The sequence below is a fragment of the Mchenga conophoros genome, linkage group LG7, assembly GCF_057382185.1.
Source record: "Mchenga conophoros isolate Kocher_MC1m ecotype Shallow Benthic linkage group LG7, M_conophoros_male_GT1.1, whole genome shotgun sequence".
Lineage (NCBI taxonomy): Eukaryota > Metazoa > Chordata > Actinopteri > Cichliformes > Cichlidae > Mchenga > Mchenga conophoros.
In genome coordinates, this window is record NC_140532.1 from 21,778,928 (window position 1) to 21,797,114 (window position 18,187).

The window sequence follows — 18,187 nt, forward strand, 5'->3', positions numbered from 1 at the left end:
ATATTATAAGTAATGCTGGAGCTTTGATTGCCCAAGTAAAAAGCAGTTACACATTTAAGTAGAGAGGTAAATATAAACCGTTACCATCAGTTAAAAATCAGGTAAAAAATGCTGTATATAAAGAGTTATATTAATCTAGTGCAGCACAGAAGTGCTATAGTCTGTTTCTGATCGTGTCCCAGACACAATATACAGTATTGTTGTTTGTGCAATTGAATTTAAAAGCGGTTTGTCTCCCAAAATCATTAATCGATGGAAGAGCACTTTAAATTTTCAAGTGTGACATTTGAAGTTTGTGTGTGTGAAAGATTGAGAGGGAGAATGGAGTCCTGTGTCCACTATCAACAGGGAAGTGGTGAATTGCACCATTGTGCTCTCATTACAGCCACTTTTGTGTGGAAGGTGGCAGCTGTTAATCTTGGCACACAGCTACAGTACTTGGATTATCACACACACGCACACACACCTACACACACACACACACACACACACACACACACACACACACACACACACACACACACACACAGAGTGTATGTGGCTCTGATAAGCTGTGGCCAGTAGCCTTTAAATTCATGCAGCAGCTACTGTTCCTCATTGTTTTGAATAACTATCAGCCCACTATCAGTTCTCGACTCTCCCTTAGCATCGGGCTCTTGCTCTTCTTTTGTGGCGGCTCTCATAGTGGTTCCCTTTACGATACGAAACAGAAAGCCCATTGAGTCGGACTACTGTGTCGCCCTGACTCTGATGACCCTGTTGTGACTCAATGTACTTGGAAGTGTTTGACGCTGTGAGGGCATGAACTGATGTCTGAAACCAAAAATGTCTTAACCGCCTCCATCTTTCTCTCTCTCCCTCCTCTAGTTGGGATGTCCTGAGTCAGTCCCTTGGTCCCTGAGAGCAGCTTGCTGATGGGACCTGCTGCGCCGCCATGAGCCTACAAGATGGCGGCTGCAGCTACACCGGCAGCGCCAATATGGCCACCATTAGTGGCAGCATGCGGCGGCGCCTGGAGGACCAGGAGTTCACCCTGCGCGTCTATCCGGGCTCCCTGGCTGAGGGCACCATCTACTGCCCCGTCACCGCCCGCAAGAACACCACTGCTGCTGAAGCCATCGAGTGCCTCATCGAACGGTTACACCTGGACCGTACCAAATGCTACGTGTTGGCCGAGGTGAAGGAGTTCGGTGGGGAAGAGTGGATCCTCAATCCCAGCGACTGCCCGGTTCAGCGGATGATGCTGTGGCCAAGAACCGCCCTGGAAAACCGTAGTGGCTTGTGCAGTGGCGAGGATTACCGCTTCCTCCTGCGGGAGAAAAACCTGGATGGATCTATTCATTACGGGGGCAGCCTGCAAATGTGGCTGCGGGTGACTGAGGAACGAAGGCGCATGGTCGAACGGGGTTTCCTCCCCCAGCCTGCAGGGAGCGACCCACCTTGTGACCTGTGTGCTCTCCCGGAGCTAACGGAGCGCGCCCTTTTGGAGAGCCTCCGTGCACGCTTCCGCCAGGAGAAGATCTACACTTATGTTGGGAGTATTCTTATCGTGATTAACCCCTTCCAGTTCCTGCCAATCTATAATCCCAAATATGTCAAAATGTACGACAACCACACGCTGGGGAAGCTGGAGCCCCACATTTATGCTGTGGCAGATGTGGCGTATCATGCCATGTTGCAGCGGCGGAAGAACCAGTGCATAGTGATTTCTGGTGAAAGTGGATCTGGGAAGACCCAAAGCACCAACTTCCTCATCCATCACCTGACAGCTCTCAGCCAGAAGGGCTTTGCCAGTGGGGTGGAGCAGATCATCCTGGGAGCGGGGCCTGTGTTAGAGGTAAGGAACTAAATTAGAAACTAAACTGCGGTTAGCATTTTGCCTTGTGACCAATGGAGGACACATGGGTGTATTTTTAAAATGAACAGTGGCGTTTTTGTGATACCTGACTGTCTGATTTCATTTAAAAGGCACAAAACTTAGTCTAGCAGTCATCTTCCACTGCACAAACTTTACTAAAAAAAAGGTAAACAGCATAAAAGATGGATGTAGCTAGCATGATGTCATACATAACTTAGCTAAGTCCTGTTTTGAAGCTTTGAGTTAACCAGTGAAACCACACTAGCTGAGGACTTGTCAATCAAAAGTCATTAGCCAATGAGCATACTATGGATAATCCTCATTTCTCAAATTGGAACATGCAAAATTTTGAATATAGTATTTTGGGTCATACTGATTCTATTCAGTATGTCTCTAAAATAAGTGACTGATTCCACTCATCAGGTGGACTTTCAGCTGCCTCTGCAGCGAGTCCCTGCTTTTCCGACTTTACTGTTGGAATGCACTAACTGAGTGAAGTCACTCTAAGTTCCGATATTGGACTTCTGAAATAACTGGAATGCCCCATAAGTCTAAGATGAGTATCTGACGACATGTAAAGTCTGATTTGAAGAGGATTGCTACTCTTTTTGATGACATTTGGTACCACAGCCCTTTGCAGCTTGGCAAATGTTGTGCTCGCTAATAACGTCTGTCTCATTACATGGTTGACTCTGATTGGTTGGTTTGTAGAGTTGTCTGAATCGTGTCGCAGGGTGTGTTTTGTGACCAAGGCTGCAAATCACCCACTGATCCATAGATCTAGACATTCTCTCTGTCTAGATCCCATTTGGGTTTAAGCTTTACTGCATTTACTACGTTTTTTGTCACTATTGTCAACTTCGTGTAAAGCTGTGCAGTTCATTTGGGCATCGAGACTAGAAAGGTTTGATAGTTAGAGCAAGACTCAGACCCAAAATGCTTCAGAAAACATCATAAATGTTCAAGCTGACTTGTTTTCAAGATGAATATGGTTCATATGTTGTTCATTAAGACGCCCTGTGTGTAGAAAGGAAGTGACCAAAATAAAAAGGCCAACGAAATCTGTAGAGAAGTCAGTGGGAATTTTTTTCCCCCCTCTGGTGATGGAATGTCAGCTCATGAGACCAGGCATGAAATGGATTATAGAAATGTCCCTCTGAAGCTGGAATCCCTTAACAGGCAGGAAACCTATATTTAGCAACAGCTTTACCACATATGACTCCTTATACTTAATATTTATTGTGTGACCTAGATATGTTGTTTTTCTGCAGTGTCCAATCTCTGCATTGACAGGAGAACGGGGGGAAAAATAATGGAATGCTGCCTAATCTGCTGTGGATTATAAATCAATAATGGTCTGTTCAAGGGCAGCATGTTCTCTTCAGCCTAAACATGACTCTGTGTGGGATATGTGCCCACCCGTAGTTTGTTGTTTGCTGGCAGCCATTTTGTTCCTCAGCTCACAGCTTCCTGTCAGGATGTATGGGGATGTCATGTCAATATGCAGCTGTGCATGTTGACACCACATGCATCCCACGTGCAAGTCTGTACAGTAAAATAAATCTGCTGTACACTCAGTCAGAAATACGGTTTGTCAGCTGGAAATCATGAATCACCTTTAAAGACCCCCACGCTGCCTCTGGGGAAAGAAACCTGTTACTGCAGCTGGTTTGGGGAAAATAAAGGTTTCTGGTATGTGTGAGACGCTCATTCTTGTTCCAAATTTCAGAAAAAAATCTTTGGAGAAACACAGTTTTCATGTACCTTACATGGCTGAGAGGTTTTTGTGCACCAACAGAATGAAGGTTATGTTACACGTGTCAGAAATGCTTTTTTCTTTTTTAGCCACATAGCTGTGGTTCAACACACAACTGCTTTGATCTGCAGGCTGACTGAATACCTGTCAGAGCTCAGTTGCCGGGGGCGACATCACCACAAAAACTGACATGCTCTTTTTGTTTAATAATAACACAGATAGAGGAACATTACAGTACTCTCTGAGGAAGTAGATACTATTTGGCTGCATATGTGCTTTATTATGGAGGCTGTGACTGTGTCCCATGTAATTACTTCCCTATCAATCACCTGTCTGACTGTGGTGTGTCAAAAAAGGTGCGCACTAGGAATGTTTAAAGATTAAAGATTTTACACTAATACACTTTTTTGGCTTAAATACTTCTAAATACTGTCGGTGCTTCTGTCTGAACAGCAAGCATGAGTTTTACTGTTGCTACATTATGTTGCTCATAACTCATCTGAGTAAAAGATTAGGTTGAAACAGGTATGAATAGATGCTAAATGTTCATTTTAAATTGTCCTCAGTCCAATCATTGCAACATTTTAAAGATCACATGATATAAAGTAAAATGCTAGCTACCAGAGCTGTCAGCATTTTAGTGTGAACCTACACCTTTACAGTAAAATACTGTAACAACTTTTAACATTCATCCAAGTCAGAGGGCCTGAAACCTATCCTAGTTGTGATAGGCTGAGGCGCCGGTTACACCCTGGACACGTCGCCAGTCTTAAACATATTTAAATAAAGGACGTTGGTAAAACGGTAAAAATATGGTAAAACCCCGGCATCTTTGATCACCAGTAATCAGTCATTTATTTCTGGTATCTTTTTCTTGTCGATGGATTTCAAACGGTAGAAAACAAAAACTCATCAACAGAGGGGCCAGCATCTAAAAACTGTTAAATACCAGCAGCTGTAGTTTGTTGTGTTACCAACAAGATGGCATAAAGATCGTTTTTCTGTCACTTTCAGAACACACAAATTCATGTGGCTATCTAATTTCTTTAATCTGACAGACTCTTGTAAACTGGCGAAATGTCAGATTAAACCAGCCGGATTATGATTAGTGAGCATTTTAGAGATGCTAGTAGGTGGATTTTGTCAGCTAATTTGATGAGCTGCCACTCGTCATCCTCAATATGAGCTCACAGCATTTACATTGGTAGAAGGCCAAAAGACACATAACAGTAACAGGAAAAATAAGAAGAAAAATGTTGAATTTCTCGAGGGGTCACTATAGCTAAACAATGAAAGAGAAGCATGCAGTGTCATTACATGTAAAAAAAGAAACTATGCACTTCATGTAGTGTAAAAGATGAATCGGTAGCAGTTATGTGTCACATGGCATTAAACCAGCGTGCAAAGAATAGCTTTTAATGTGTTTAAAATGAGAAAGCAGGAAAACATCGAGTGTTTTCTCCTTTCAATGGGAAGATCGGCGCCTCCCCAATATAAGGAGAAGCAGATTTCTGGGGTAAAAAGTTTACCAGCAGGCAGGGCACAAGAGTGCTTTGGTTCCATTCTTTGGTTTCCACAAGTTGTAATGGCAATTACAGAACCATTTGCTTCGGTCAGATGCTGCTGCTGCACTGAGGCTTTGTGGTGGTTTGAATGTGCCCCTGAGGCAGAGTCAGGCTGAAAATATGAGGTCAGAGAAGCTTAATAGATTGATTTCAAATGCATGCCGGTCCAGATGAACTATTAAAATTCTAGCCACTCTGTTTGGTTCTCAGTAGTTTTATCTCCCTTTTGTTGAACGTCTTCCCTCTTCATGCCTGTAAATTGGATACTGTCTAATACAGTGCATAACTTTTCTAATAAATTACTGCCAGAGCTCAGTCAAAGCTGCCTGTTGTATAGACTGAAAAAATGCTTTGGGACCAATCTGTGACTTTAGCCCAAATAAATCAAATTAATGTGTATTTACCACCCAGCTTCCACATCTACGCATCACATGTTCTGACAGATACATTTACTGACCAGTTAAGTGTTATCCCCACATGCTGGCTGCTGAAGTGCTGACCTCACAATCAGAGCTTGACTAATGGGGGATTTTTAAAGGCTGATGTAATGATGATAACAGGAAGGACAAAAAAGTGATAACCATTAAGGCAATTTTGTGATATCATTATGGAGGAAACAGAGCTGCATTCAAACAGTTTTCAGCTTTTACAGAATTTTTTTATTTTTTGTCTAATGTGTTCGTAATATCAGCTCACAATTTACAGATAGAGCTGGGCGATAGAACGATAACGATATGTATCGCGATATAACTTTTACTCGATAGAGAAATTAAGCTATCGCGATAGACCTCGCCGCTCTTGTCCTCTTAAAAAAAAAAAAAAAAGGTCAGCCAATCCAAATTAGGTAGCGCAGAGCCGAACCAATCACAGCCGCAGCGTCACGTCGCGTGACTTGTTACGTACAGCACAAGTGCCAAGCCGCACGTGTGTTTGTTTGGGAAGCAGCCAGCGCGTAATGGAGGAAATGAGTGTGCCGACTAGAAAAATCAACCGAGCGTGACCGAAGAGAAAACAGATGATGGTTCCAACGCCGGAGAGATTGTCGAACAGAAGAGCCAAAGAAGTTCCGTAGTGTGAAGGTATTTCAGCTATTTCAAGTCTGACAAAAAACAGAGTAGCGTGCACTGTAAATTGTGCCGAAAGCAAGTCTGGAAATACAATAAACTGGAGCATGCGTCACACTGTGCGCCACGTTATTGTTTCGGTGAAATGAATTTCTACAATACTGTTAATTCTACTCTCTGCAGTGTTTAAATGCTTACATATACACACAGTTACTGTCCCTCCACACATACGACTCTGTTCTGCTTCTATGCCCCAGCTTTGTTTACTTTTTCCCACCGAGGCTTCTAGACTTCTGATTGGCCAACATTTCTGCACGGTTAGGAATCTAGCGCCACCTGCTGCTTTGGCATGTTCATAGCAGCGTTTTCCTTCATTTCTGCCTTTATGTGTGGACGGGATTATTTTTTAAAACGAAAACGGAAAATCTCCGTTTTCAAAAATACCCGTGTACGTGTGGACGTAGCCTCAGTCTCTGACTGGAAGCGCTAATTCGTCATTCGGCTTTTGTCAGACTAAAGTAACTGTTAAAACTGTTTGAAAAGCTCAGCTATACAACAAGGAGAGATTGAGAATTTCCTTTTAGTTCTTAGTTTATTTGATATTGACAAAAGTTAGTCAGTTTTGTCTGTTCTTCTGTAAAACAAACTAAGATTTATTTTTAGAATTAATATTTTGTTTCTAAGTGGAATTGACAATTTAGTCTGTTTTGTTTGTTCTATTTTGAAACTTAAACGCTTTAGCGGCTGCCTTTTGTGTAGTTTGCAATATTTGCCTTTATTTATCTGAAAAAGTCTCATGTTCCTTAAGTACATCTACCCTGTTGAACTTATTATGAGAAATAAATATTTAAATCAAAACAAGCTGCTGATTATTTCACATTTTACTTGTGAGCAACGGCACATTTAAATCTTACAAATATAGTTATTTGGCTTATATCGTGATAGATATCGTTATCGCCTGAAATGAAAAAAACATATCGTGATATGAAAAAATCTCATATCGCCCAGCTCTATTTACAGATAAAACAAACTGATGTGTAAATCTGTTACTGTTTGTTAAATGTTTTCTTCCTGGATTAAAAGCAAAGCCTATGCAGATGTTTCTTAAAATTTATTCTTTCCAGCATTTGCCAGCAGGGGGCGACTGCTCTGGTTTCAAAAAGAAGTCCGATTGCGAAAAAAAATCTGTGTGAAAGCTGATTTCAGCTCCTTTGATCTGTGACTTCAGTAAACACTGTACTAATAAACTTATGGTTTCAGTTAATGGTTTAAAGTTTTATTTAATACAACATCTTACTCATGTTGCGGTCCCCTTTAGAGTGAAAAATTAAAATAAGGGGGCGCTAGTGAGCCGACATTGGAGTAAGACGTGTTGGACTGGGCTCCCACTTGGCTAGTTTATATTTTAACAATTCCAAGCACCTTTGAAAAGCTTATTTAAACCAACTGTCACTCCCCATTACACCTGTGACCGAAGAAGGAAAAAAATCAAAACAAAACAAAAAAGCATAAACAGTTAGGGAGTGAGATTTAATTACCAGTAATATAAATAATATCTTAACTAAGATTAACGAGTCAAAATCTGGCCTGCGTGTTATTATATAGTTCATCCATTTCTTCCAACGTGATACACACAGGTCCCTCTTTTATTTCACATCCACTGTCATTTTCTCCATCCTGTAAATATCCACTGTGACCTCCATCCACATGTTCATAGTTGGGCTCTCACATGAAAGCCATTTTTTTATGAGGGCTTTTTTGCCTGCCACCAATAAAATATTAAACAAATATTTATCGTTCTTTGTCCATCATTCTGGGATGAGTCCAAAAAATAAAGTTTTTCTTTCTAAAGGCAAATATCTTCCAAATATCCCTTGTATTGCTACATGTGTTCCCTTCCAATAAGCTTTAATAGCATCACAGTCCCAGAAAATATGATAACGATTTGCATTCGTGTTTCCACAATTTCTCCAGCAAACGGGAGGGTTACTGTCATAGTGAGATTTTTGGTAAGGTGCAATAAAATATCTTATCAGGCTTTTCCAATAACAATATGGATAATATGTCCATATTATCCATATTGTTGTCCACTCTTCCTCCGTTATATCTATTGCTCCCTCCATTTCCCATTTAGTTTTAATATATAGGGTCGAGTGTGATTTCATGTTTATTAACCCTTTATACAGGCCTGAGATGATGCCTCTATCTTTAGTTGCGCTGTATGCCCTTTTAAATAAGTGTAACAGCAGTTTGCTTAATTCAGACTTAGATTTTACCTTTTTGCTGACAAAATGCCGCATCTGTAGGTATCTTTAAAAATCCTGTGTTTCTAATGAATATTTTTCTTTAACCTTTTCAAAACGAAGAAGTCTACATTCCTCCATTAGCATGCGCAAAGTCACCAATCCTTTATGCTCTTTTATTATTATTTCCCAAACTAAAAGTCAGCTTGATCCATTTAAATAGTGTTTATTAAATCTTGCGGGCTACTGTCTGCTATAATAGCTTGTAAGGGAATGGAGGTCAGACCCTCCTCAATGCCTTTCCACTGAGCATCATATGAAGGATTACACCAGCATATCATAGGCCTTAATTGTGCTGCCCAATAATAATCCTTGAGAGAAGGAAGGCCCCATCCCCCTTTTCCTTTATCCAGTTGTAAGGTTTTAAATCTAATTCGGAGTCTTTTACCTTGCTATGTATCTTGACAACATTTTATCCCATTCATTAAATTGTTTCTGGCTTATTTCCATTGGCAATGTTTGAAATAAATATAATAATTTGGCAGTATATTCATTTTAATCGAATCTATTCTCAAATATAAACTTAGAAACTGCGAGATCCTTAGGTGTTATAACTCCCAAATATTTTTACTCTGTTTGCCATGCTAAATGATACTTATTTTTAATTTCTTCTGATGGATTATAATTGTATTTAAGCAGTTGTATTTTACTCATCATAACTCGATAATCGACCAAAGTATTCAAATGATTGCATTAATTTAGGTAGAGAGTTTGCTGGTTGACACCAAAATATTAAAATTAGTGCTGTCAGCGTTAATCTTGGTAAAATGATGTTAACGCCATAACCGCATTAACCGCTTGTATGTTTGATTTGTTGTTTGTAACGGTACTTTTATTAAATCTCTTTCAATAAAAGACCTTGATTAAAAAAAATCCAAATGAAGTAGGGTATGTCACACGGTGGGACTACCTTGGGTTGGTAATCTTTACTATCCAAAGAGCTGTTTTTGAGGAAATGTACAACTTTTTTCTTTTTTGGAGTTGAAGTACACAGTTAGAGGAACTTAAGCCTAGACATTTAAGTGTATACATCCATGCTTACCACCAACACTAAGGTTCAGCAAAATTAAGAGGTAGAGCAGACAGAAGCTGTGATACTTTTTCAGCTTTGTTTTTTTTTCTCCCAAATTTGGTGTCTAGGTTAAATTTTTCATTTCAGTTTCCAAATTGTTGAATGTAGAATCAGTGGAAACATGCAAAAGAGCCATATGAAGCTAGAAGATCCTACCTCAACTGATTTTTGGACAGCACAAAAAACGTGACTTTGCTGACCAGAGGCTCACATCACTGTGGCTTCATCTGACTTTTATAAGCAGTCTATAAAAGTGTAATGGTATTTGAATATAAACAACACTATTACCTTGACTTTGTGTGTCAAGACTGAATGCAACGCTTTTTGTTGTATTCCTGTAACACTGTTTAATAAGTCATGCTGACTGTTGGACTATGATGTGATTCTCCCAGACGTTGGGGATTTTCAAATGTATTAAGATGAAAATAACAAAAAATGCATCAAATCAGTTTTTTGGTATTCTTCTGATAAATTCCTTGAAGGCCTTTGATGACATTCGATTCTTTTGTTTGTTTTACATCTAAATTGCCCTGGCAAGGCTAACAAAACACAGTTCTTTGGTACCGTATTTTCCGGACTACAAAGCGCACCCAAATATTAGCCGCACAAGCTAAAATCAGGGGAAAATCCTGTTTTGTACATACATTAGCCACACCTGACTAAAAGCCGCAGGTGTTTCAATGTTGACTCATCATATGTAAGAGAATATGCACAAAGGGAATTGTCAGGAAAAAGATGGCTTCTTGGAGACATCCCTTTTTATTAATATTTTGAAAAACAAGTTATGGGTACATATTTGCATAACTTTTTAGGGTATATGTACAAGTAGCGGTAATTACAAGTATGAAACATGTACTGTGCTTCATAAATGAGTAACAAATGTAGTACATAACAGTAACCTACAGCACACCAGAAAAATAGATTCGGCCTACCTTTTAGGCTCAGGTGCAGTGACACGGCTTTAACAAGAAGAAAAGTCAGTCATTCACCATCTTTCTCTTCTTCCTGCCCACTAAAACCACCAAAGTCCTCTCCTCCAGTGTCGGATACCAACAGGCTCAGGATGGCTTCGTCATCCACTCTCCGCTTCTTTCCTTCGTTGTCACTTTCAAAACCAAAGAAATCCTCGTTGTCAGTGTCAGAGTCGAACACCCTCTGAAGGGCCGTGGCGGTGTCCTCCTCTTCATCATGCAGCAGTCCAGCCCTTCGAAATCCGTTGGTGATCATGGATTTTTTAACACTTTTCCACGCTGTCAGAATCCACTGGTGGAGTTGGGCATAACTTGCTTTTCGCAAGTTTATCGCCGCTCGTCATCCACGCCTCCCACTGAACGCGTAGCGCTACTTTGAAGTTTGTTTTTCGCGCTACTTCGACCGGCACTACGTTGCCTGGCGGACGGACATGTGACCAACATACCACTCTTGAACCCCAATACTGTGTGTCTGATCACATGCCCTTCCGCCAGGCAACGTAGTGCCGTACAACAGCGGAACAAACAAAACAAATCGTCTTACGATATCACAAAAATCACGGACAATCCATAGAAAAGCCGCACCTGACTAAAAGCCGCATTGTTCAAAGCTTGTGCAAAAAGTAGCGGCTTATAGCCCGACAATTACGGTATTTCTATCTGCCAGTTTGTATACTGTATTGTTGTCACCCACGCTAACTAGATGCATCTACTAAAAATCTCAGGCAAGCATGAATCTTTTTCCTCAGATCAAAGTCAGAGGTCAAGTGTTTTTTGAAGATATGGTGAACGTGATACTTTAGTAAAGCCTGACACAATAGATGTATCTACTAAAAGTCTCAGATGAGTTTGAATTTTGGTAACATTGGCCCACAAATATGACCCACCAGGCAGGTGCTCTAGAAATTCTGCTTCTATGGTATTTGCGCTAACTAAGGATTCTGCTGCCAGGAGGCTGAGGGCTAGCACAGGTGGCTGCCAGTATCTTCTAAATTGCTTTCATAGTGTGGTGGTTTACACATTTGTCTAACAAGGAGAAGATCCCTGGTTTAATTCATGGAGGTGACACAAATCTGTCAGCAAGGGTTTAAAAATCCGCCAAATCAAACATGCAGAGCTACCTGCTGTGGCGACTGGAAGTTGGTTAGTTTACATCATAATGATTCATTAGATTTTTCTTATAGATTGCCTGAGACGGAGCAATAACGAAAGCAGATGTCCAGATTTTTACATTAATGTCAGGAAGAGGTCTGGAAGAAGAAAGAAAACACTGCAGGATGAGATATCTCTCGCTGGCAGAAGATGCTGCGGTTGGGCCTTGATGTGACAACATTTGTATAAAAGCCCGTAGCCTTAGATAAATCATTCTTTTTTGGATTGGTGTAAGAGGCTTACTGCCAACTGGATGAATGGAGGGAGGGGGGGCAACCTGCAGATGAGTGAAAAATTACTTTTTAAACCTTGTTCCTTATAAATATTTTAAATCAATTATATTAAATCTCAGGCCTTCCCGTGTACGTTTGATTGACAAAATTAAAAGGAGATTTAAATGGAAACACCAGGTGGGCCGTGAAGGATCCAGGCTGGGATTATTTCCTTCAGTTTTCAAGCTGTAACAGTGAAAGCTTCTTCCTGTGCTCAGGGAAATGAGACAAAGTGGGCTTTTAGTCAGCGTGAAGGTAAAACAATAAAATAGCCACACTTGGTGCAGCTTGAGCTTGTGGCTTGCTCTTGGTACATGGAGGCTACTGTGAAATTCCTAGGTTAACAACAGTGGAGACAAAAGCTATACGCGTGTTAGTCATTTGTTGAGTCAGTGTGGAGGACTGTACTTTTGCACACCTCGGCAGATGTGTTCATGCACACAAGACATTCCTGCAAAACAAGGGCACAGGAAAAATAGTAAGAGAAAAGCACCAAAATACTTGGCTCCAAACATACGAAAAGATTACAGCGGCCTGCTGGGGTAGCTTTGGAGTTTATTTGAACCTCCTAATGGGCTGTCGTGTAACTGGCCTTTTGCGTAGTCAAATATCACAGTATTTGCAGTCCTTACAGGCAGATAACGCCCAAATCTGTCCTCATTTCTTTTGGTTTGAAGTTCATATTCACTGCCGATGACACTGTCTGTCCAAAGACTTTCTATTGTTTCGAGTACTCTGTCTATACTATTCTGTTTACTCGTATTAAATCCGTGGATTAGTATGCCGTCTGCACTTCGTCTGAAAGTTGTCTGCGCCCCTGCACTGACATGCTCGGCTACTTCTGGCTGCGTGAACGCTTTTTTTCCTCATTAAGCTAAGTAACTGCTGTTGTCGGGACTCAGTGCGACGCTGTGATGATTCCTGTTAGAACCTAAGTGAAGATTTGTATTTTTTGGCTGGAGATCTTTGGAAGTTTGGGCTGATCTAATAGCCAACCCTGTTGCACATATTTGTGCATTTTTCTGCATCACAGTGACCTGATTGTTCACCTTTGCTCAAGGTAAAGCACGCTGCAGTGAGTGAAGAGGCTGTGCCTGACTTTACCCCCTTCTCAAGGACACTGTGTGTGTGTGTGTGTGTGTGTGTGTGTGCGTGTGCGTGTGTGTGTGGTTTTAAAGGCTTAAAGACTCACACAGCTTTATTTCTAGTGACTGATGACCACTCAGCTCTTCATCGGCTGCTGCATCAGCCGCTGCAGGGGTTCAGTCTTGTGACCTTTTTCTTTTTTTTTTTGGCTACAGTGCAGCCTCTGTAGCCTCTGTGTGATGCGTCTCAGAAATACAGCAGTGCAGACACATGACTAACAATGACTGTCTTCCTTGCATCACACCAGCGGTCAAATCCAAGTATTTAGTATTTTATTTAGTATTTATTTATTTATTGTCATTGTCAAGAACAATGAAATTGCGTTTGGGGCTTCCATACAACCCAAAAAAAAGAAGAAAATAATAAATACCCCTTAAAACCCAAGTGTACATATTTAACCCAGTGTGACTCCAATGCAATAAGACAATCCTTAGCAATAATGTTCGTAGAAATTCAGACAAAGACCTGAGAAACATGACAAAATACAACAATGCAACCCATTCAATATTATTGTACTGTGAGATATGATATCAGATATGATAGTTATCTATTTAAGAAAGAGGGGGGGGGGGCAGGAGGGGGAAGAGAATAAAGATATGATGCACCAATGCAGACCAGTTCATTGCTATTAAGAAGTTGGATATGGTTATTGTCCGTGAGAGGGGGGCAGAGAGTTCAGGAGCCTCACAGCCTGTGGATACAGGCTGTTGGCCAGTCTGGATGTTCTGGCCTGTATAGACCTGTACCTTCTCCCTGAGGGCAGCAGATGGAAAAGGTGGCGCGCAGGGTGATGTTGGTCCCGCAGGATACTGTGCACCCTCCTCAGACAGCGAGTGGGGAAGATATTACTGATCTCTGGCAGACTTGTTCCAATAATTCTGCCAGCTTCTTTCACCACCCGCTGGAGTGCTCGCTGATCGGCCTTGGTGCAGCTGGGGAACCACACTAGAAATCCATACGTCAGAACGCTGCTGATGGCACAGTTTTAGTATTCATGATATGCTGTCATCGTCCACTGGAAACTTTTCTCGTCGCGTAAAAGCCTTTAATAATGCGCCGCAGATGTCCAATAACTGCCGTCGTGTGTAATTTGAGCGGCGTTCAGAGGCAGGCGACGGCAGAGATATGAGCGTACAGCGGGAGAGCGCTGACGGGAAGACAGCTGGCAGGCTGATGGGAAGGACTTGGCTTCCAGTGTCCGTCTGTGTCTAGCAGTCCAGTTGTAGTTGTGCAGTCAGGTAATATCAGATGAGATGTTCTTTTTTTTGGTCCCCTGCAGCCTATTAAGTTTCGGAGAGCTGATACACAGGAGGTGAAATTTGACTATTATTTGACTGTTTGATTGTGAGATCAGATCAAACCCAGAGGCTTGCTGAAAATAAAGAGGCCACTGACATTATGTTGGATTATCAGTCATTTAGAGGCAGGAAGGGAAACTGAGTGATGATGAAAAAAATCCTTCACTTTCACGTAAGCTGGACAGACTTTTGTGCAGAGCCATACATTTAAGCAAAAAGTAAATAAATAACTAAAAAGATTCAGTTTCCCAAAAGCTTTGTGTATGTGGAGCAGCCGTTCTGTGTGCCACATTTGGAAAACATGCACATTCGGTAAATAATATCGAGTCGTCATCTGACTGAAGGACGGGATTTCTGAAAGGCTGCCGGCTGTGTCCTCCACAACTAAGCGGTAGAGAAAGTGAGTCATTAAAATCTTAGTGTTTGAGTTACTGTCATGTGAAGAGCGGAGGCAATCCATGAAAGTGAAGCAGTCTCTCGCATGACGAGCAGACGTCTGCATCTTAAATCCGTCCTGAAGGCCAGGTGAGGCTTTGAGACTGACCCCAGCTGTGTGCTGCTCTGTCTGGGGAGGCAGGCAGACAGAGCTCCCCCGCCTCGGCCGCGGGGACCACATTACAGCTTGCCTTTGTTCTGGTGGTGTGGCCGGCAGACCTGCCTGCCTGCCTGCTGCAGGAGTAGCAGAACAAACTCCCCCTTCACCAGATGGTTCCCATCCAGATGCCCCCCCCGCTCTTAACCAGGCCCTCAGGGAAAGGCTCTGTCTCCTGTGGCTGATGGATGGCTCCAGGTAGTACCTCAGCACTCTGATACAAAACAAAACGTGGGTTCAAAGGAGCGTGCGTCATTAAGTATGAGTGTGAAATGGCTTGAGGACCTGTGCTCCTATCCAGCACCACCAAAACTGGGATTGGAGACAGCTACCTGGGTTAAAACGGCACGTACTCCCCGGGCATATGGACACATTTACAGTACGGCAATGGTGCCACAGCTGCTGGGGGTGAACCCACTGAACCTCACAAACCAGGTGAGAACTGCAAGGCCTGTTATAAGGCTGGCAGCTTGATAGAGGATGCATGGATTATAGCACCATCGCTCAAGATGCGTGCGTATTGCAGGAGGTGCTGTTTTTATTCTGCTTGAATGAGGGCACCGCTGCTCTGTGTGTGTGTACTATTCTGCATGGCGTGTGCAGCGCTAACCTCTGTGCACCGGAGAGGTGCCTGTCAGAACATGTTCTATTCTCCCAGGAGCTGGGGAATAGGAGATGTTCACTCATGACTGACTGTGTCCTTGGTCTTTAAATCACAATGAGACATCGGAAAGCTCTGTACTGCCAGAGCTGCTCTAGTGCAGAGGACAGGCTGGTTTTACTGCACAGTGCTCTCCTCTGTGCTGCTGTCCCACCCTCACTCACTGGTCACATTACCTCTCCTTCATCTTTAGCACATGCTAGAGTTTTAACTAAATGAGCTATTTCCTCTTGATTAAATGGTGAAGAAGTACAAAGCAAAGCTCCGTCCACTCTCACATGTCTGGAGTCTTCTCTGTGTGACATCTGGAGTGTTTCTTTTGCCAGTGGCTACTTCTGTGAAATTCTCTCATTACATGTGCTTTAACAACAACGGCTACCTTTTACATCTCAGGATCGCACTCTGGCTAGCCTTAGCAGGTGTGCGTTGGCTAATCGTGTAGCCCACCTTGGCTCCCAAGCGTTCCTGTTAGCGCTTCCATCCGCTTATAATCGGTATCCTCTGGGCAGCGAGCACTCTTCGATGTGCTCCCAAACATCTGCTCACTGGATTATCCTCATCTCCCTCTCATGCACTCTTTCTCTGGAGCATTCCTGCTTTCCTTTCTCAGGAAGCTCAGTACAGCATTTATCTCCTCAGACAGCTGTACACAGTGTACTCAAATGCTCTGTAGACATATAGTTGACCTGGACAAGGTTCAGCGTAATATCATCAGCCAAGTTTTTTTTCCTTTTCTCGCTGCTCCTTTCTGCATCCTGAGAATTTTTTTTCTTTGTCATCTTTTATTAGCTTAAAGGATCCTGTTTTTATTCTGCTCATTTTTATCTTTGAACTCTGCTAGAATAGCTTTGCATGATTCGCAGTTCAAAATAAGCCTTATTTACTTCATACTCGGCCTTAACAACAAGTTGTTTTAGCTCGTTTTCCTCTCCCTTAAAGCTAACTTGCTTCTGATTATCTGCCCCTCATTAACAGGTGATTTTAAACAGGTGAGCGGAGCTTCTGCAGTGACCATATAAGGATTCTTGTGCACATGCATGCGTCAAAGAATAATAAGTACCTATCATTTCATGCAGTGGAATCTGTATTGTTGTCTTTTGGACAGTAACACTGAATGGATGTGCCCATTTAAAAACAATAGCTGACACAAATATTTCACACAATGCTGTATGGCCAGGCGGTGATTTCCTCTTCTTCCTCCCTGCCAGCAGTGTCTTTTTTCTCTTGATGACTCTCCGCGACTCCGCCCAATAGATTTAGCGAGAGGCTCACGACAGGAAATTGATAGTTAAAACGGGCCTGATTCAATCTGATTCTGCTTATGTGGTGTCACAGCAATCAGGCCCAGATGAGATTACTGACATTAGTGCAGCTTTAGTTGGACACAAGGCCATCTGGGCTTTATGGAGGCTATTGAGCAAACTAGATCTGCATTTGTAATCTTGTCTGTTTGAAACCGTTAACTAGACTTTCATCAATCAGACGGAAACTGAGCCCCCGAAAAAAAAGTTGTTTGTTTTAATTTGTCATACAGATATCTGTTTATCTCTTCAGTTTTTTCATCCGCGGATTCTCAGTGTCATTTCAAGACTGCTTCCACAATTGTTAAAATTAACATCTTCCCCATTCACCCTCTAACGTGCACGAGTCGGCTTGGTTTTCATTACCTTTTGTCCCAGCATCATGCGGTTGTGAAGCAGCCTTTGAAAAGTTATTTTAAGCCTGTAAAGACAACAAACTCTGCCTTTGTTTGCGAGTTTCTGGAGGAGGCTTGCCTCAGAATAATTGGTAGCCTTGGTGCATAACAGCAGCATATGGTGTTACACAGAGAACCAAACATAAGAAAGGAGAGATGTCAGAGAATAATGTGTGGGGTGGGTTCAGTTGGTGTGCATGGTATGTTTCTGCACAACAGTTGTTATTTTTATCTAAAGGTGGATATTCAACTAATAGCTGCAATAAACATTGAGGTAAAGTGCTTGTTTAAATGCAGAAGAGTGTACACATGATAGAGACTATACATGCCTCATCAGAGTTGAGACAGTGCTATTTTTTTCTTTAGGGTTCACACAAAAAACATGTCATTTTGTAATCTGAATCAGATTTTGGGTATTATCGGGTTTCTAGTGCAAAAAAAAAAGTGCACGTGCATGTGAAAGAAAACGGCTATGGCTACATCCATTTTAAGTGGAGTTTTCAACTGTAACGCCACCGCAGAAGATCAGCGCAGCCACACTGACCCCAACCTCGCAATCCAAGATGTCGCCTATCAAACCTACCTAATCCTACCTATCATACCTAATCAGGTCAGGCCAGATGATCACAAAGGAACAAAAACAGGAAGTTCAACTGCAACAGGACACATTAGAAAAGCTAACTATTAAAAAAAAAGAAGAAGGAAGTAACCAAAGGGCAATTAACATGCACTGAAACATAACTAAAAGCCAATGGGAACCACAGGAAACATGACATGTACA

General features: G+C 42.0%; 1 protein-coding gene across 10 annotated transcripts in view; it reads left to right on the forward strand.

Annotated features, from left to right (window-relative positions):
- Positions 1-18,187, forward strand: part of LOC146570074 (unconventional myosin-IXAb-like) — a 164,961-nt gene that overhangs the window by 45,033 nt on the left and 101,741 nt on the right. For all 10 annotated transcript variants that reach the window (XM_085282873.1, XM_085282875.1, XM_085282878.1 and 7 more), the window contains exon 2: positions 868-1,837. In XM_085282873.1, coding sequence (XP_085138999.1) covers positions 935-1,837 — 903 coding nt within the window. In that variant the 5' untranslated portion in view covers positions 868-934. The remainder of the gene's footprint in view (positions 1-867; positions 1,838-18,187) is intronic.